The sequence below is a fragment of the Ixodes scapularis genome, unplaced genomic scaffold (genome assembly GCF_016920785.2).
Source record: "Ixodes scapularis isolate PalLabHiFi unplaced genomic scaffold, ASM1692078v2 PGA_scaffold6__148_contigs__length_123643588, whole genome shotgun sequence".
NCBI lineage: Eukaryota > Metazoa > Arthropoda > Arachnida > Ixodida > Ixodidae > Ixodes > Ixodes scapularis.
Window position 1 is genome coordinate 90,831,209 of NW_024609881.1, and position 19,961 is coordinate 90,851,169.

General features: G+C 45.9%; 2 protein-coding genes across 4 annotated transcripts in view; one reads left to right on the plus strand and one right to left on the minus strand.

The window, feature by feature from the left end:
* The first annotated feature begins 79 nt into the window (after window positions 1-79).
* On the plus strand, window positions 80-12,283 carry LOC115312726 (18S rRNA aminocarboxypropyltransferase). 3 transcript variants are annotated; one of them, XM_029971625.4, is made up of 6 exons: window positions 80-351; window positions 524-728; window positions 7,264-7,457; window positions 8,947-9,117; window positions 11,040-11,136; window positions 12,159-12,283. In XM_029971625.4, the coding sequence occupies exons 1-6, from the start codon at window positions 225-227 to the stop codon at window positions 12,259-12,261; spliced, it is 897 nt and encodes a 298-aa protein (XP_029827485.2). In that variant the 5' UTR covers window positions 80-224; the 3' UTR covers window positions 12,262-12,283. The 3 variants fall into 3 exon arrangements, with proteins under 3 accessions (XP_029827485.2, XP_029827486.2, XP_029827487.2); XM_029971626.4 differs by having other exon boundaries at window positions 98-351; window positions 12,162-12,283; XM_029971627.4 differs by having other exon boundaries at window positions 98-351; window positions 7,264-7,409.
* Window positions 12,284-12,859: 576 nt separating this feature from the next.
* LOC8039051 (brain-specific angiogenesis inhibitor 1-associated protein 2) overlaps window positions 12,860-19,961 on the minus strand; it is a 32,378-nt gene continuing 25,276 nt past the window's right edge. Inside the window, exons 9-12 of the mRNA XM_029970617.2 lie at window positions 19,545-19,619; window positions 17,927-18,110; window positions 15,216-15,883; window positions 12,860-13,125 (exon numbers count right to left, since the gene is read on the minus strand). Coding sequence (XP_029826477.2) covers window positions 13,053-13,125; window positions 15,216-15,883; window positions 17,927-18,110; window positions 19,545-19,619 — 1,000 coding nt within the window. The 3' untranslated portion in view covers window positions 12,860-13,052. The remainder of the gene's footprint in view (window positions 13,126-15,215; window positions 15,884-17,926; window positions 18,111-19,544; window positions 19,620-19,961) is intronic.

Consider the following 19,961-nt stretch of genomic DNA (forward strand, 5'->3'; position numbering starts at 1 on the left):
ATTTTGTTGTATATCAAGGCGCCTAGATAGCGCTATATGTCATCTGACGCAAACCACTTGATGTTTGCAGAGGATGTTTGTTGGGATATCTATCGGTTGGAAGGCATCCGCAACAGCGGCCACAGCCGACGCTGGATCTCTGGATTTCGCACGTGTAATTTGTTTACGATGATCTGAGCCGGCAGTTTGCTTTGCAGACTACTAATTTTCAGAGAAACACAATCATGAGTAAGCAGAAATACCCTAACACCAAGAATAGGCACAAGAAACATCAAGATGGACGCAGCAGAAAAGAGCAACAGCAGGCGCCCACGGCAGATGACAGCTACGGAAGAAAATTTGGTTCGGAAGGTATTACGATTGTGCCCTATGAATGTTCAGTTGAGCGTTGATAGACAGGTATACGTGAACCTCCTTGAGAGTGGTGACATCCCTTATATCCAGCGAGTCTGTCTCGCCCAAGACGTCACATACGGAGGATTTGTCTTTCGATCCTACTGACATCATTGGTCTTGCTTTGCAGATGCCTCTGCTGGTGAGGATGACATGGCCAATATCCACTCTCCCTTCCCAGTTGCGATGTGGGACCTAGGCCACTGCGACCCCAAACGCTGTACGGGCCGCAAACTGGCGCGGAAAAATTTGATCCGTCTGCTCCGTTTAGGACAGCGGTTCCACGGTGTCATCCTGACTCCGTCTGGGACCAGATGCGTCTCTCCGCAGGACAGGTGCGTGCAGATAAACACCGTATCTATATGATTTAATAGTTATGGAATTAGTTAATTAACGTCCTACAACAGAGACGTGGAGGCATCTGCGCCTGTGCGTCCTACCGAGTTATTGGATTGGATTGGAGTCTGCGGCTCTCCCCTTTGTATCGGGTGATCAACAGTAATGGATACTGGACCTAGCCTAGTCAGTCGCGCCTCCCCCGACTTCCGCTTCCGCTTGGTGTTCTGCTGGTCGGTTGCACTCCCTCCGCCGATGTGTCTCTCTCCACCAGTGTAGATGTGTTGCACACGGTTGCCATTATTGCACTTTTGTTTGACTGGTTATAGCCAGCCGGCAACAGCCAGGCAGCGCCAGCATAGTGAGAGCCCACGGTTATACCCTGTCTCGTTGTAACTTGGCGAAGGAAGCCCACATTGCGGGCCGACGGCTTCGATGTGTGCTATATATACGAGCACAACGCACAGATATGGGAGCATGACGCAGCAAAAAGCCGGATGCATCATCCCAGTAAAAGCGCAATTCGGTGACAGATAGTTGCGTTCTGATTGGCCCGCCAGCTTCCGCTGCACAGGCAGGTTATGTGATCATGGCTTCCTGGCCTACCCAGTATTTCTTACTTCAGACACTAGGCTAAGCGGCGCGACCAGAGAAATAGCTCACATTTAAACAATGCAACCGCCACTCCCAGGCATACCCAATGTTTCTTGCTTCATTCGCTAGATAGCGCCAAACCAAACAGCATTGCACGTTGCCTATAAAGGTCGTCAAACGTGTCAGTTTTGACGGGGTAACATTCAGCAAGCTTGACTGTAGGCCGGTGCTTTCCAGTAATGTTAATTAGGAATAGGCACTCATTATTGTGCATTAAGTTGAGTAAGCCATAAAACAACTTATCTGTGTTACACATAAATAGCCCGACTGCAAAAAAAATTTGAGCTAACTGCTATTCTGGTTTTGTAATCTCAGTCAGTCGTTCCCATCTGTTGTACGAAGTAAATTAGGCTCAATTCACTAGGCTTAACGACTTCTCGGCATGCTGGTAATTGAAAATCTTCTTCGAAACTGCATGCCAAAAGCACATTTCATGTAAGGCTCGTCAAAATATTAGGCGCTGGAGAAAATCAGCCACATAGTTACGTCCTCATTTTAAACTGTTTTTGTTCCCGTTCTGCCCCCTATTTATAAGCACGGCGAAAAAGCCCAAGTAAACATCTGATCTCGCCACTCCGCCGTCTCCTTCAACACACTAAAGCCCGTCAACATCACCATGGCAACAATGCGTCTTTAATATAGAGGAATGCACGAATGCAGCGTCTGAAGCCATTGCCAGCAATGGGAGACGCCATCTTTTGAGGGTCGTCTGCTAACATGAACGCTGCAACGCTAGGGAAAGTCAGACATGTTGTTTTGGAGGTCGACGCTGGGAGCGGAAGGCGGTCGTCTGGCGTACCTTTGGCAGTTCCAACGAGGCTTTGTGCGTGCCTGAGACTATATTAAAGCTCCTGAGATTATATTACAGCTCCCAAGATTATACTAAAGCTACGCGTGATCTGTTTGGCAGCCTAGCTTGGAGTTGAAGGTAGCGTTGCCGCATTGGTAGCAGACAGCACTTGGAAGATGGTGCAGCTGTACCTGGCTTCAGACACTGCATTTGTGTGTGTGTCTATTGACATTCGGTGACCATAACAGGCGGATTTTATTGTGTGGAAGGAGACGGTGACGTGGCGAGATCAGGTGCGTACTTGGGCTCTGACCCCGTGCTTTTCAATGGGCATATTGTGAACAAAAAAAGTGAGCGTGGTTTCAAATTGAAACCACGCTTACCGGTCACGATCATGAAATTACTTCTTTATACAAACAAATTGACGATCTTGAGAATCAATCCCAATGAAATAATTTGATAATTAGAGGTATCAGTGAAGCAACACCAGAAACGGAAGAAGTCCCTGTGAGAAGTGTAACTCATGAGGTATTTGATGGTATACTGAAAGTTAAGGTTGATTCCATTGAAAGAATTCACAGACTTGGGAGGCACATACCCGGTAGAATTCGGCCTGTTATTGTGAAATTCGCTGACTTTCGGGATAAAATGAAAATTCTTAACACTTGCTCCAAACTAAAGGGTACCCAAATCAGCATTAACGAGGATTTCTCAAAAAGAGTTGTGGAGATACGAAAGAACCTGTGGAGCTCTACTGCAGATGAAAGAAAGGAAGGAGCAAAAGCTAGATTGGTTTTTGATAAGGTCAAAATAAACAACGTTCTCTATGCCTGGGACGAGGTTAGAAACGAAAGATATCGGTGCTCATCATATCCGAGTACACAAGATAAGGATAAATGACGTCACAACAAAGCACGCTTCAAACTAATTAACATAAATGCCCGAAGTATTGTAAATAAAGTGGACCTAATTGAAAGCATTGTTCTTGAACACGATTTCAACGCCATGGTAATTACAGAAACGTGGCTACATTGCAATATTTTAGACAGGTAGGGAAGCACGTGGCGGAGGAGTAGCGATTTTGATCAAAAGCGATATTGTATTTACTGTACTGGATGAGGTTAGAGATATCGAAGCTCTATGGGTCCAGATTAGAATGAATGACCGGGTTATAGTCCTGGGTGGTGTATACAGACCTCCCAATTCCTCAGTCGACTTTTTAGCCAGGTTGTGACGATATATGGATTCTGTGATATGTCAAAATAAAAACATCTTGTTAGTAGGCAATTTTAATTTACCAGGCATTGACTGGAGTATGCTTTCAGTGCTTACAACAGACGGGGCCAGCTGCGAGCAACTACTGGAAATTGCATTTTGTTATAATTTTTCTCAAGTTGGCACAGAACACACAAGAACGACTTCTGCTGAATCATCATTACTTGACCTAATCTTTGTTTTCACAAACCTAACATCTCTTCTTTCGGTATGTGAACCTTTTGAAGGCATCTCAGATTACAAAATGACGTCCATGACGCTAAACTTCACCCCTTGCAGGCTTGATCGCCCTCCGCATGAAAAGGTGCTTAATTTTGGGGCAGCAGATGACGTTAGCATTTTAGATTATCTTGAGAAATCGCTTGACGACTTTCAGTCACTGTACCAGTTAGATACTGCTACCGAAGTTTTGTGGAAATATTTTGCTGATGTGACAGCACACTGTATTAGTTTATTTGTGCCTATGTGTATCGAAATAATAAGAAATAAGAGCCAATGGATCACTAGAGAAATTATACATGTAAAAATAAAAATAAAGCAATGTCGGAAAGGTAATGCAATTAAACCAAGTGACTCTAGGAAAATGACACTGCAAAGCTTGAGTCACGATCTGAAGACGCTTCTTAAAGATTCGAAGCATAAATTTTGCAATGTCACGCTTAAGAAATTCATTACGGGAGCCCCGGCTAAACTCTGGCGGTATGTTAATCCCCCCCAAAAAAAAAAGGAAATTACTACCGAAAACAGTCAGCTACGAGCGGAAGAATTGAATACTTTTTTTTCATCTGTGTTTACTCAAGACAACCAACATTTACCAAGAGGTAGAGAGTTTTCTGATTATCCTCCAATTAGTGACTTATTAATTCAAGACGAGGAAGTCATTAACCTCTTGCTTAACATAGATGTAAAGAAAAGTCCCGGGCCTGACAGAATTCCTAATGCGTTTTTGAAGCGGTACTCTGAATGGGTTGCTAAATATCTTACTATAATTTTTCAGTCGTCTATAAATAATGGTTCTGTGCCAAAAGCCTGGAAGATTGCCAAAATTGTCCCCATACATAAAGGAGGCTTTGTTCCTTGTATGGAAAACTACCGACCTATATCTCTCATTAACACGTGCTACAAGCTTCTCGAACATGTTGTTTCAAAGCATCTTTTAACATTCTTTGACGATCACAATATTTTGTTTCAATATCAACATGGATTTCGTAAATGTCTTTCCACAACGACCCAACTCATCGAAACTTGTGCACGATCTCTCCCAAACTATAAATAACCGTGGCCAAATGGAGGTCATATTTTTAGATTTTGCAAAAGCATTCGATAAAGTGTCTCATCCTAAATTGTTGCTTAAAATTAAAGCCCTGTTTAGGAACCCCATCATTACAAACTAGTTTTGCTTGTGTCTTTCATCGAGAGTTCAATTCGTTGAGTTGGGAGGTTGTGTGTATAGACCCGCTCCAGTTGCTTCTGGAGTTCCACAAGGTAGTGTGCTAGGACCGCTTTTATTTTTGTTATTTATAGATGACATACGCCGTGGAATATCGGTTCCAATCAAGCTGTTTGTGGATGATTGTATTTTGTACAATAAAATAGAAACTGAACAAGATCAACTAAAACTGCAAAATGAACTCCTCAGTATCAAACAGTGGTGCGACGAGTGGCGAATGGAGTTAAACCCTTAAAAATCGGTAGTTATGTCTATAACAAGAAAAAGAACATTTCCTAAATTATGATTACTTTATAGATGACACCAACCTACCTTGTGCAGACGAAAATAAGTACTTAGGAGTAACCTTTACAAGCAACTTACGATGGAATACACACACATAAAAAATGTCCAGAAAAGCTAATCAGGCACTATGGTATCTCAGAAGAAATCTTGCAAGTGCTTCGCCAGGAAGAAAAACATTAGCTTACAAGGCACCAGTGAGACCTGTCCTTGAATACGCAAAAGTAGTGTGGGATCCATATACAGTAGCTAACTCGTCCAAACTTGATAAAGTCCAGCGGCTTGCTTCCAGGTTTATCTTTAATGAATATAATCGTAACCATTCCCCCACCGAACTTTGTAGACTTGCTGAACTTCCTTCTCTTGAATTGAGAACAAAGTGCGACCACCTGAAATTCATTTTTTAATCATTCATGGCCTAGTTAAGATAGACAAAAATAATTACATGGACGTACGCGTCAGTGAATGTACAAGACATCGTCATAGCATGCACATCAGGGAACCACCTCTCAAAAATGATTGTTTTAAATTTAGTTTCTTTCCTAGGGCAATAAAGGAATAGAACCAACTCCCTAATTCCGTCGTCACTATGACAAATGTCTGATGTTGTTAAAAATATAAAGAGTATAGTGCTTGATAATGTGCCGTGACTTTGTGTCTTGAATGTATTTCTTTTGCTTTTGTATTCCTGCGGGTGAATCATTTTTTTTAAGGGTCTGTGCATGATAGTTGTTTTACACCTTGTATGTATTATCACTCCTGTAAAGGCCTTGTGAAGGGCTGGAAGTACCAATAAATAAATAAATAAATGAGGACTTAACACAGATGGCTGATTTTCTCCAGCGTCTAATATTTTTACGAGCATTAAACAAAAACATGTTTTTTTTACCTTCCGAGGGCTGGTTTTTATTCCCTGGGACGTGGGGCTAAAGTATCAAACTGCTGATTTCTCAAGCATATGCACACAGGGAAAATTTGAAATAAGCCAAACCAGAACGCCGCATTGGAAGAGAATGTCAAAAGTCAAAAGTCAAATTGGACCTTTATAGTGATTTATACAGCGTAAGGTTGGTCTGCCAGTAGGGGCGACACTGGTTTACACTGTAGATGAGCAATTTTGCCAGTGCAGTACGACTGCTAACCTGGGGTTTTTAACGTGCACCACGCAGTAGTGATACATGACCGCACGCCGGTACGATGCTCATCCAGATTGAAACGGGCAGGGGTGGGGCTCGAACCCAGGATCCCTGGGTTCTGCAGCGCGAGCTTTCACTCCACGCGCGTCGAGCTGGGTGTGCACTTTAGCCCACTCGGCCACCGATCCCCCGGAAGAGAATGTCTATTGGCGAAGGTAGCTCGGAGAACTGCCTTACATTGAGTTGTGCGCATATATTCTAAAACAAACAAGCTGACGCGTTTGTTTTCTCGCATAGCACATAGGAAGTAAGTCTGTACAAGCTGCTGGATCCTAGCAAACTATGACATCTTGTTGATATTTTCATGCAAAAAGGCAATCTACACTGACATTAACTTATATTCTCATTCACACATTGCCGGTCACCTGACTGCAAAGAACTCTCTTTGAATCAATTTTCAGCTCGTTTCACCTTTAGTTTCTCACTCGTCGAAACGTTTACAGAAATGGAAACAAAACATGCTTCCCCTCGAATTCCATTCTTTTATGCACAGGTAAGGTGCAGCAAAGCATAAAAAGGTTTGTGCAAGTCACAATTAGGTCTAACATGTTGGAGAACTCAGTGTCATCGTTGCTCTTCATTCGTTACAAGTGTGGATTTTGTCTTTATTTGTTTGTAAACCTATGTCTCGCATCGTTTGCACAAGAACTTACTTAGGTAAGTGCACCACAACATGGTAAAAAGACTGAGTGTGCAGGCGAGCTGGTGGTAGCTAATCATGTTGGTTAACACCTGAGACTGGTGCAGAAAAGGAAAAAAAGTTTAGTCGAAGGACGTTCTCAACTGTGTCTGTTCCTTTGACTAAAAAGTTTTCCTTTTCTGCATCACCTTCTCAGATGTTAAATGACATGAAAAGTTGACAGTAGGGTAGTTCTTTGGTGTTTCAGAGAGGTGGTGTCTGAAAACGGCGTGGCGGTGGTCGACTGCTCGTGGGCACGCCTCGACGAGACGCCGTTTTCCAAGATGCGCGGCGCCAATCCCAGGCTGCTTCCCTACTTGGTTGCCGCCAACCCGGTCAACTACGGCAAGCCCTGTGAGCTGTCCTGTGTCGAAGCGATCGCGGCTGTTCTTTACATCACTGGTGGGCAAGTTTAACTACACACTTAACCCGACCTAACCTAGCTTCTGCTTTACTTTACCTTACGATAGACTGCAAACGGCTCTACGAGCCATTGAAGCCAATTCAACACTGCGTGGGTGTCGTGTGACCTTCGGAAGGGAGCAGCGATGCACGGAGCGCATCGTCACGTGATACATTCGCAGGACTGAGTTGGCTGGGATGGCTCCTAGCGTTCGCTGTGGTCCATCGTGACATAAAACGAGGTGTAGTAGTCCAGGATAGACACTGCCTGGGTCAAGTAAACCTAGCACTACCTAACTGAATCTAACCTTAGGTAACCCGACCTAACCTAACCTATTGTAAAGCTGGCCTGACTTCAACTGATTCGGACCTAACCCAACTAACCTAACACGTCCCAAAAGCTACACTCTCTTTACGGGACGATCTGACCTGCGGCTTTGGCTTAACTTTGTTCGGAAAGCTGGACCAGTCGACTTTGCGCGGGCCGATGCATAAAGTTGACCTATGCCATGTTCTGCCGGAGCTCTTGGCGAGCATTTTCTGGCCACGTTGCTTCGGTTTCAGTGCTACTTTTAACCACCAAGTTATTTTCGAAAAGAAATGTTCAAACTTTACCAAATTTTATTTGATAAAGTTGATTTTTATGGAAGCTTTCCCTCAGTGCATGTGAGAGTAATAGAATAACAGGTGCTGAAATGCGCAGTATTTATTTTAACATATGCACCATAACGAAAGATCAAGTGCCTAGACGTTTTTCTGTACTAGCGGTGGTAACAAATACATCTCAACTTGTGGTTTGCCAACGATTTCTTGCAAAATTATTAGCGCAAGGAACGCTATCATCTCTTCACGGTCCACCGGTTTCCACGAGGAACCCTGCGCTGCGAAATGCGGGACCGCGTAGCGGTTTGTTTCTGTAACAATGAGGTCGACAAGGTCCCAATAAAAGAAAACCTCGAACTAGCCGAGAATGTCTTTTTCGTCAGTGGGTTGCCGCAGAATCCCAGGCACTGCACAATACGGGAAACCTCGGAGGCGCGGGTGGCGGGTTTTCAGTGTTTACGCAGTTTACGCGTTGCCACACTCGAACACTGCCCAGCGCGTTGTCTTCTTCGTCACTGTAATCGTCGTCTAAGTCAGTTTCGTTATCAAAATCCATGTCCGACTCACTTCCAGAGACAAATTCAGTGTCTTCATCGTCGCTACTGTTCGAACTGCCGCAAGAGAGAGCCCATTTCCGAGGGCTGTCACTGGCATCACTGAAGCGTGCTGCCATTTCTGGTCACTGTTACAAGGCTAGATGCGCGATGGGTGGATGGATGGATGGATGGATGGATGGATGAACCTGTCTCGTGTTTGGCAGTGAAAACAAACCCTCATTTTGGCTGGACGAGTGTGACTCGTCATCGGTGATATTGGTACAACCTTCCATGACGAGTACAGCTCGGGCCGGGTGGTTAGAGGGTTAACTTCGAGCATTGCATTTCAGGCTACAAGGACTTGGCAGAGGCTTACCTGTCAAAGTTCAAGTGGGGCAAGGGCTTCCTCAAGCTGAACCAGGAGCTTCTGGACACCTATGCAAACTGTAAAACCTCCAAGGATGTTGTCGATGCGCAAGCCACCTATCTGGAGGCTGCACAGCGCGAGCACGACTCGAGAGGTGCGTGACAATTCCTGGAAGCTCTCAAGGACTTTTCTAGGTCGGCTCAGGGGTGGCTTGCACACTTGCGTTTGGTTGCAACCTAGTGGGTTGTGCAGTATTGAGCCCTCGAACACTCGCCATTTGCATACATTTCATATATTTTTGTATGTGCATTGTTCTTTCCCGTCGTGCTTGAAAACTTTGAAAAATGTTATAAATGACCATTTCTCATGGATAGTACTTACATGTGACAATTAGTTAGCTCAGTTGGTAGAGCACTCCACTGGAAATGTGAAGGTCCCTGATTTGATACCAGGATCAGGCAGATTTTCAGTCGCGCATCAGTCACGTATAATATTATCGTCCAGCTCACTTGTACCTTTGCTTTATCATTATAACCTTAAAATTCAGGTCATTTAAACTTGTTGGTGCTATACTGGTGGCAACTGTTAAAACCCGTTTGCTCTACTGACGGCTAACCCCTGGTTAGCTCAGTTAGTAGAGTCCTCCACTGGAAATGGAGCGGTTAACGGTTCGATACCAGGACCAGGCGGACGTTTTCAGTCGTGCACCAGTCACCTAGTTGTGTTTGGAGATTTGTGTTTGTCCTTTGTCCCCCTGGTTCCCCTTCTCCAAAGATTATCGTTATTTTGTAGGCCATCGAAGATGCTTATTCGTAAATAGAGCTGGTAGACTTCGCGAAACATAGTTTTTACGACCACCAAAACGCCAAAAACACACTGATTTATAGAAACATTCAATGCTGAATAACTACCCATCACTTCTCCAGGGGGGACAGCATGCGATTCACATACACTCTTGTGACACCTCAGCAAAAAAAGAATTTTGTTAGTGTCTTGACACTTTAATCTAGTGTTTCACGTTAAAACAAATATTCTCTGAATGCTCAACAGGGAGTTTTAGCAGGTCGTTTCCACACGAACGGTTCGTCCTCGAACACATCGGCGACGCCGCTGCGCATGCTCGCGCTAGTCGTTTGAGGCGTCGGGAGGCTCTTCTCATTCATTTCTCCCATTCCGGCCACTGAAGTTGTCACCGCAATGCAGCTAGCACCGTTCACGATCTGCTTTTCGGTCTGTTTGGCAACTGACTTCGCCCACCCAGCCGAGCATTAGGCTTAGGACAGCAGGAGGCGATTTGCCATCCTGTTAATCTGCTTCATTCGAGAGGTTGAACCAAATCATTTCCAGCTCACAATGATAAGCGATCGTGAACGCTGTAAACTGCGCATGTTAGTAAATTTTGGCGATCTGCGGGCAGACTACCTGCCGTGGCGACTGCGAGCAGACGGAATGATTTGGTTTGACGGTACACAACATGAACGATTGTTCGAGTTCAAGGGGACAGAGACAGATCACATACATTCCGGTCATTCAGATGCTTTTTACTCTATTTAGCTTTGCAGTTCTTGAAATTCCGACCGGCAAATGTTACGTCGGCCGTCTTGTTTACGTCAGTTGTACGCCGGAAACATGAGCTGCCACGGACTCGCACACAGAATGTTTCACATGTTTAATAGAAGATGGCGCCACCGGTCAAACACAATCATCATAATCGTTTACACGGTTGCGCCAGTTTCACGATTCTTTAAAATATGTCAAATTTCACGTACGGTTTCACGGAACGAACCAGCAGCACCGTTCGTGATTTCGTAACCTTGGGCGCGAACAGCGACTCGCTAAAACTCCCTATTGTCTCTTTGACGCACCGGACGCTCTCTGCATGGCATTTTGACAGTTCCGGCCTGAACTTCACCCAACGAGAACATAGGCTGCCCCCTGTACTTGCCACGGCAAAAGCCAATGCTGCTACTTGATATAAGTCGCTTTATGCTGGTTCAGCTTTATATTTTGGTGTGGTTGTCTTAATCTGGCCGTTAACTATGTAAAGTATAAAAGTTCTCACGTGCTGCTCTGCAGGTGAAGTGGAGCTACCTCCGACGTCTTCCGACGAGGAGGGCTTTGATGAAGAGGATCACAATCCGAATTACAGGGTGGGAATGCTACCACCCTCGAGGTATGCTACCAAGTCATTGCATCAGCCTTGCTTTTGTAGTTGAGCTATAAGCATATTGCTAGTTTGTGAACAAGGGGTAGGCATGTTGTCCGGATGATGGCATCTTTGTGGAAGTAACGTGAATCACGCGAGGCCCGGCAGGGTGTTAAGCTGACAGCATCGGTTTGTTTAAGATTTTGTGGTGTTATTTGATAGAAACTTTGAGTAGATGGCTTGGTTATGCTTCTTGGTTGTGAGGATCGAAGCGTGACATCCAATGTGTAAGGAAGTAGGGTAAGAAGCAACGTTTTAGCCAACCTACGGTGATCCCTAGCCTAGTTTGTGGGATGTACAGTCGAGGACAAATGACTTACCACCTAATGTGTGTCAGTCGATCTCGGAAAGATATTAGTTTGAGGGTGTGCACTTCAACAGACTTTCTAGTTAGTCTTTGTGGAGTTTTACCTTTTTTTGTTTCAACTCAGCTTAGAACGATTTTAGTTGTTTTTGTTTCTGCTAAAGCAGAAAGGAAAGGACATTGCAGATGCCGAGAAAATATATTGGTTGATAATTTCTTGATTGATGTTGTCTTGGTTCCACTATTCCATTCCCACTTACAATTATCTACTCTTTAGCAAGTACATGGGAAAGGTGTCAAGTTTCAAGCAAGATTTAGTCCATGCAAATGCTGGTCCTTAACAGGCCACTCATACTGTGGAAGCCACTGCTACCATTTCTATGTAGGGTGTACAGTTGAAAAAGCAAATCTGATTATAGTATGCCCACTCACATTTCTGATTGTTTTGCTTTGCTTTTGATATGCTTTTCAAAAAAACATTCCCACGTATACAGAGCTCCAGTGGGCAAATAAGCATGTTTACGAACAATGAATTGGTGTACAGTCACGGTATGGCTATTATCGCGTCTAGTTTCGGGTTGGTTGACGAGATTATACCTAGTTTCTGCCGTACAACAAGTACACCTTGGAAAACTTTGAAGAGTGTTAGAATGTGTGGCATACACTGTTTCTATCTCATCTGCAGCAGTTCAGAGGATGAAAGTGATACAGACCTTGGAGAAGAAAGAAGCACAGATAGAGGAGAGGATTATACGAGCACCGTGGAAGCCGGCAGAGTAGTGAAATAAAGTTACGTCTGTTTTCACGCTACTTTTGAAGTTTTTGACTTTGATTTTCTGCGACTTTCTTGGTTATTTCAAGTTGTTTACATTCTAATGATTCTCTCGAAATGTCCCAGAAATTTGCTGAGTATGTTTTTTTTCTTATGATTGGAAGTACTATGTGGTTCATATTATAGTTTAATTCCAATCAAGACTGGGCATTTTTGGCGCCTAGTTTCAGAGCCCATAATTAAGTCTTATGTAAGCAGTCTAGGTTAGCACCTTCAAAACAAATTGCAGAGAACATACAGTCTAAGCTCATTACAGCACCTGTTACAACAGACATTTGGATATAACATACCGATTCGTGAAGTTTGGTTGGTTTTCCTCTACATACCATTGACTTAACTTCATATCTTGATACAACATACTCCTTTTATAACAGACCAAAATCTTGATCAAAATCAAGTTCTGTATAACTACTGTACATTAAAAAAAAGGAAAGAAAAAAAGTGGATTGAGATAAAAGTTGGAAAGTCCTTACATGCATTCTCAGGCAGCCATTTTCAAACGAGTCTTCTGCTGGTTGTAAAATTTAAAGTGTAAGGAACGTGCTCCACAAAGCTAGGAGAGTCTTGTTGCCATTTTATTATTAGTAAAAAGTCTCCCAACACGTCGTACAAATCAACAAAGTAACCGCATATATTAGTAACCTGGCATTCCGCGGCCATCACGCGTGGCCCTAATGAAAAATGCACTTCATCCCTGGAATGTTGCTGCTGCTGCGTTGCCGGGATTGCACGGTTGGCCAGCCATAATCACGTGATCATGGGCGCTGACCTGTCATTGGTTAGCACCTTCTTCAGCTTGACGGAGGAAAAAGCGTTTTCCCTGCAAATAATGAGAAAAAAAATGATTAGTTCATACTGAACGAGTAGAAAATACATCCACGTGGAATGCCACCCCGCGTAAATTGCTCCATAACTTAGTCAGTTGCAATATATGCATCAACGCGCAGCTCTGGTGTCACGCCGCTGCGGTTGCGCCGCTGTCAGCAAGGCGCAAGCGCAAGTACCTTACGCATGCACGGTGCCCACACCTGGTGGGCAAACGCAGGCCGATGTGCAAACAGTGCATTGGTGTATAAATTAAGAGACACTCTGCCGACAAGTAACAGAACATTGCACCACTCAATGGCCAATGTGCCAAAGTGTGTTGGTCATGAGGAGATTTGGTCTTGCGGGTGCCAAGGTTAAAATATGGCCGCTGACATGCGCCTCCCGTTTTGTGACGTCAGAAGGCGTGTTTGTGGCATGGTAGTGACAATCTCCGGGGTTGTTATTAGGGTGGACTCTCTCTCACAGTTCTAATGTTGCAACAGACCCTACACTTGCAGCTACAGGTCCAGAAGAAAGTTGGCATGACTTCTCATGCTTCTGCAATGACTAGCTTGCCGCACCTTTGGGGACAAAGTGTCCGCCTCGCTACCTTTTCCCGAATTTCACTAAGGTGTGGGGGATTTGGACTAACATTGCGCCAATAGTTAATGCCTCTTTCTCAACACCAGAAGTAATAACTCGAACCCTGTTACACCGCCGGCGAATCGTTGAGGCTGGCATGCGCAGTTTTGAAATTTTCCATTACCGATTCGAAAAACGTCATATTCTAGGCAGGTTAGTCAGCTCCGTTAAATGCTCTTCTCACTGCGCACTGCGGCTTTGCGGAGAAGCAACATCCACGGGGTGGGCACCGTGCGAAACCAAAGCGCGATTTGTGGAGTTCCTCCTGTTTTCTATGTTCTTTATATAAAATTGTACGAAGTATGATGACGAATGACACATTCATGCTTCTCCCATCGTACATGCTACTCTCATTCTCATTCTTCACGTCAGTGGAACAAAACATGCTAATAACCGCAAATACCCCTAGAAAAGTTACGTCCCTATCGTTGAAGGAAACACATAGTAAGGTAAAAGCATAAAATCCTTTTTCTTTTTCTTTAAATGAAGGCTGGCACGTTTCTGCGAATTTTAGTTTTCAGCAGCGTAGCCACACGCCTAGAGGGTGCGTTTCCTAAGTTTATAATCGGACAAAAATAACTTTGCTATACCTTAAAGTTGAACTTGAACATTATTCTGCGGTGTCCTGACGAGCTGAATACGTCATTGATGGTTCTTTCTTTTTAATGCGATAGCATTTCTTTCGGCAGCCACTCCGGGAAAATCCTTCTCTGTAACACGAAACGCGGACGTTTAGAGTACGAATTGAGAATAAAAAATATTTTGCGAACGCCCCAACCAAGGAGAACCAAAGCCAGTACCCCAAGATTTTGAGCCTGACGTTCGACCACTGTGCCAAAGCGGAGAGTTGGGAAACAGTAGCTTATGTGCCGTTATCCTTTTTATCCCCTATATTGGTAACGACAGACTGACCCCCCTTTCCCGGCTATGCCACTGCCTTATGGTGCTCTCAGTTTGTTCGGTGGGATATGGCCTTCATAGAAGAAACATCGAAATGCAACAGCATTTCTACGCCAGTAAACAGACAGTTGAGTGCTTGGCTGAATTAAGCTGCCTGGTTTTACAATGTACACTGCTTTAGTGGGTGCGCACTGCGCAGGAATGGGAAACCAAGGGATGCATTATTCTTTAGGTGGACAGGACAACGCATCACTCTCAACAAATCATTTTCGAGGAAAATAATGAGACAAGCATATACATGGCTTGCACGTGATGTCAAGGCATTGTGCTAATGGCCAGTTCTACTTGTTCTTGCCGAGAAAAACAACCTCAGTGGTGTGGAACGTATGCTGCAGGAGGGATGCACTCTAGACAAGCCACCACAATGGAAGTTGGTATGACGTCAGTGCAAACCATGCATGCCTTTGCTTCAAACATTCTTTCTGTCGCTCAGAGTGGGCGGTCTGGCTTCCATGAAGGGTACATACTCTAAATCGACTCGAACCAAATCGTCCCCCTCACCTCAGTTCCTCCTCCACAACGTCCTCCGCCTCTTCCGCCGCCTCCGCCTTCTCCCTTTCCTCCTCCTCCTCTTCCTCCTTACTCCTCTCCACCTCGCCCTCAGCCTTCTCCTCTTCGACCTCTTCAGCCGACGAAGAACAGGACGGCGTCACCTTGTCGCCGCCCCCACCCCCTCCAGTGCTACTACCCTGCCCGGAGGAGTCATTGCAGAAGCCGCTGTCGCTGCTGCTGTGGAGACTCGTGGAAGGCGGCAACCTTGGCGGCAGCATCGGGAACGGGAATGGCGACGTCATGGACCTCCGGGGTGGCCTCAGCGCGACGCCTCCCGGAAGGTGGTGGTGGAGAGGGTGGATGGTGGCTGGTGCTGCGCCGGAAGCGGGGGTGGAGGCGGCGGAGGAGGAACCGGCTGGGCGGAGGTGGTGGTCCGTGCTGGTCGGGGTTCCCGCTGCCACGGTGGTGGCGGCAGGTCCTCCGGCTCCGAATCTTCCGGCAGGCTCGGTGGCGGAGGCGGCGGCGGTGGGGTTCGCGGGCCCATAAAGGGCGGTGGCTGGTTGAAGCGTGGCTGAAGAAGGACGGGGTTGTAGCCCTCGATGATGGGGCTGGGCGGCGGACTCGGCTGGGCCACCGGTGTCCAGCCGTAGGTGGAAGGGCGACGGTGGCTGGCGGAACTGGGGTGCAGGAAAGAAAGGACAGGAGTCTTGTCTGCGTGCCCGTAAAATGACCCCGGAGCTCTAGGAGGACTTATCAGAGGGTTTCTACCTTGTGTGGCCCCTGCAAGATGCCACACAAGGGCATGACGTCTGGAAGACGCTTGTGAAGCTTGAGGAGTTATCGGAGACTTTAGTAGATGTTTGGGTTATGAAAGCTCGACACTAAAAGGATCGTCAAGCCCTTACTGGGCATGGACAAGCCGGGAGCAAAGGACAAGGGACAAATCCCGAGATTACAGAAGACTTGCACACTGCATGCTTTCTGTCTTGTTAATCTCCTCAGATTTAGCTGTCCCTTAGATTTAAATAACCCTCTGTCTCAATTGCTCCAGAGCCCGATGTTACTAACCCCAAGCCACTGGTAAGATGCCGTCGCTGCATGTGGTGCCTTAAATATTATTTTACCACCCTCACAGTGCAGTCAAGACACTTAATCCACGCCTTACAGCCGACAGTTTGGCACAAGAGCCGTACGTTGCTCCGCAAATATAACCGTACCTTGTAAGCCGGTGCTGCAACTGTTACAAAGAAAGTTTGAGGTTGTTCATGGCTCTGAGGACAATTTACAACATAGAATGCACGTCAACAAGCTAACACACAGTGCAAGCAAAGCGAAACGGGAAGTGCACATGGGGAATGGAGGAAGAATAGATTTGGTCAATAGCTGCAAGAAGACACTCTAGCGTAAAATATTTCTAATTTCACTGTTAAAAAGAAAACTTGTTGAGACTAGTTTGGTAAAATATGTACCCTGGCAATACGAATGCTCTCGTTTTGAAGCACGATAGTAAGGCGGCCGTTGAAATGTGACCGCTGGACGTGCTTGTTACAAATTCGCACGTAAACAAAAAAAGAAAAACATTGATAAAGGAGTGCTAGACACGTGAAAAAAGGAATAAAGACGTGCACTTCCAGATGTTCCTGAGTACATACTCCACCACAATTCCCCCAGAACTTGGATCACTAGTCTTCCTTGAATCAGTCTACCCAGTGAGAAAAGTAATCCAGTTATAAAGTCATTTTCTGACTTTTCTGAAAATAGCAAGAGTGCGCGTGCATAGCTTTGTGAGGCGCTGAAGATGCGCGAGAGCGGAGATTCAGAAAAAAGAGGGGCTTCAGCGGTCGTTTGAAAATGATTTTCTGCAGCCTCCATGCACCAAATTGAAAATCAGTCTCGATATTCGTGATTCTGGAGAACTGATGAAGACGAATTAAGTGTTTTTACTCAAACACAGTACCGCTTCAGTTTCCCTTTAATTATTCAGCGAGAGCACGTGCAGTGCTTGCAAGATGTTTAGGTTTAGAAGCATCAAATGAAAATATTGAAAGCGAAAAGTTGTCACCTAGCTGCCATTAGGTTTCATTTTTGGTGCGACCGCTTCAGCAACATTCCAGCGGCTTCAGATGCCTAACCGGAGGTACTTTAAAGAGCATCTCCGTCGGATGATGATCTCTTATCCTCTGAATTTAATTACGAAAAACGCTGGAAGTCCGAATCGGAGGGCCAGTGCTCCCATCGGCACTACCGTCAGAGCGACCGGTATGCGAAGTGAGCCTCATGCACGTGCGCGGAGCGTCATACGCAGCCGCAAGTTTGTCTGCTTCTTTTGCAGGGGTTGCGGTGACCTCCGACGGCCGATCTCTGATTGGCTCTGATTAAAGGATAGTGGGTAGACTTCAAAGCAAGCTGCCGAAACTGCGCGCCCCTCCCGCGGTGCGCGCAGTTTCGCGTTTAGGCGGGCACTTTCAGATGTGTAATCACCACCGTACATGCACGGCGACGACCGTCGAAGGGTTAACGAAAGTAGAATTCATCAAGTTCCTGGAAGGCCGACCACAGCGGCGCTTTTGGTCGCGCACGACGCCAATGGCCACGTGGTCTCAGTAGAGGACCTATGATTTGTGTTCCAGGTGCATTGCGGTGGAGTATACACTCGATGACTTCTGAGAGTCCGTGAAGTGCATGGTCAAGCGACTCAAGGAACTCGGGTTCGGTCTTACGAGGTAGGTGTCTGCAAAGCTCGATAAAGGACGACGAGGCGCTGGGGCCGAGGGCAGGCCCACGCGGAACGCCACGTCCTGGGACGCTCCGAAGCTCTGCGGCCGCCAGCGGTGACTGACACCCGTTGAACCTCCAGAGGACTCGGAGGACGATGAAGGGACAGCCGGGGAGCTGTCTGAGCCGCTATTGATCAGCCGATTTCGGAAGGAGGCGGGGTTAGCGGGACGGTGGTGGTGGAAGAAAAACGAGTGTGCAAAGGGGTGAGACAGGGAAGCAGGATGACAGAGACACTAAGAGAGCGCTAGACTAGTTGACAGGTTAGAAACGGCAAGGTGCGTCTTTCTAGCGTCCAGCTGAGGTAACCGCCTTCGACGGGTCTTTAGGTAAGCACCACGAAGGACAGCAAGTTCCCACTGCTCCTAAGCTGGCAGTGAAGTAACGGCTACGTCCTTGATAGACCAGTCAACCATTCCCCTTTTTCATACGCGTACATGGGCGGAGAGCGCACGCCACGTGGAGCGAGGCCGACTGCTGATTGGTCCATCGAGGATCTAGCTTCCGCTCTGCTATCTTAGGTATAAATAGAGCACAAGACGCTCCTTGTCCTAAAGCAGTCAGTGACCGCAGGTGCTAAAACAATAGGTGCGAGACGGCTAAGACAACAAAGCAGACGGTCGTAGCTTTATAGAACACTGAACAGTAAAAGCGATGGCAGCGAAGCTGGAAATGTGTAAATACGTATAGTACATTAGTGCTGACTTGTTTGAAACAGCAAAGTTTATGTGTGTATCTTTCTGCTGCATCACCTGCAGCGCGATAGTAATGTCATCCTACTTTGGCATTCCTTCCAGGGTGTGCCTCAGCTGGAGGGACACTCTCGCACCAGAGGTACGGCAACTCGAGTTATGACGTCCCTAAGCTCTGAATCAGAATTAATTGGAAGGCTATTTGGTTGAACATCTAGACGGTGGTTTTAAAAAGCGCCAAGGACTAAGAAGTGAAGGAGGGGACAGGACAGAGCGCTCTGTCCTGTCCCCTCCTTCTTTTCTTAGTCCTTTGCTCTTTTTAAAACCACCGTCTAAGCTCTGAAGAGCCGTATAGTTTCTAAAATAATTTAAAGTATTGAAGAGCCACGTGCGTTTTGCATACGACGTGAACTTTAAAGGCTCCAGGAGTTTGGACTGCAGTGCTCTTATAATGCTTTTCTTACTCGCAATCGATTTTGATATTTGTGGCGGTCACTGCTGAAGGCTTGCTACATATATTGTGTGTCATTTCCAACGAAAACATGATCACACGTGAATGAAAAAATTGACGCGTTCAGATACGACACCGCGTTTGGAAGGAATGTAAAGTTTCAGACGACCGCAGCTGCGTATGGTCAAAGAAAAGCTTGTGAAAAACGCGGTAAGCAAGCAAGGTCGAAGCTTGATTTCTAACACCGGCACAGTTATTGTTAGTCTTCAGTGGCACGTGGAGAATATTTCTATTCTCGTTTCAGGACGTGGTCTGGGCTGTCAATGCGCTGCGTTGGTTTTTGGTAATCTAGTAATTCGCTGGTTCAGCAGATTATTTTTTATTTGTGCGTAGTGCTGCGGTCATTCTCGTCGTACCTACCTAATGAAGCTTTCGAAGTCTGATATGTCTCCAAAGTCGTGCGGTTCTGTGTAGGCTATCGGGAACCATCCGCACCTGGAACGAGATAGTAGCCATGCGTATGAGGTCTCATCGGCCAAAGGCCTTTCGGACGAAGTACCAGCAACTATTATTAAGAACATAGCTTCATCCTGGCGCTGATGATTAAGCTGAGTCTCAGCAAAACGTTGACTGCTATTTTGTGACTCCCCAGGGCCGGTTTGCTGACCAATGCGGGTATTTCTCCCGGCAGTTAAATCACACGCAAGGGGGATTTGGAGGTCACACGACCGGCTTCGTGGAGACAAGAAACTAAAGTTATCCGTAAGTCCGTCGTCACTTTGGAAATTGAAGTCCGATTTCGTGCGAAGAATAAGGGGTAAGAGGTTTGAAATGTAA

Bases quoted from the DNA above. Each gene is read 5' to 3' on its own strand.
- LOC115312726 (XM_029971625.4), top strand. From the start codon at position 225: ATGAGTAAGCAGAAATACCCTAACACCAAGAATAGGCACAAGAAACAT. The intron at 9,118-11,039 runs GTGCGTGACAAT...GCTGCTCTGCAG, and splicing joins GCGCGAGCACGACTCGAGAG to GTGAAGTGGAGCTACCTCCG. The intron at 11,137-12,158 runs GTATGCTACCAA...TCTCATCTGCAG, and splicing joins GGAATGCTACCACCCTCGAG to CAGTTCAGAGGATGAAAGTG.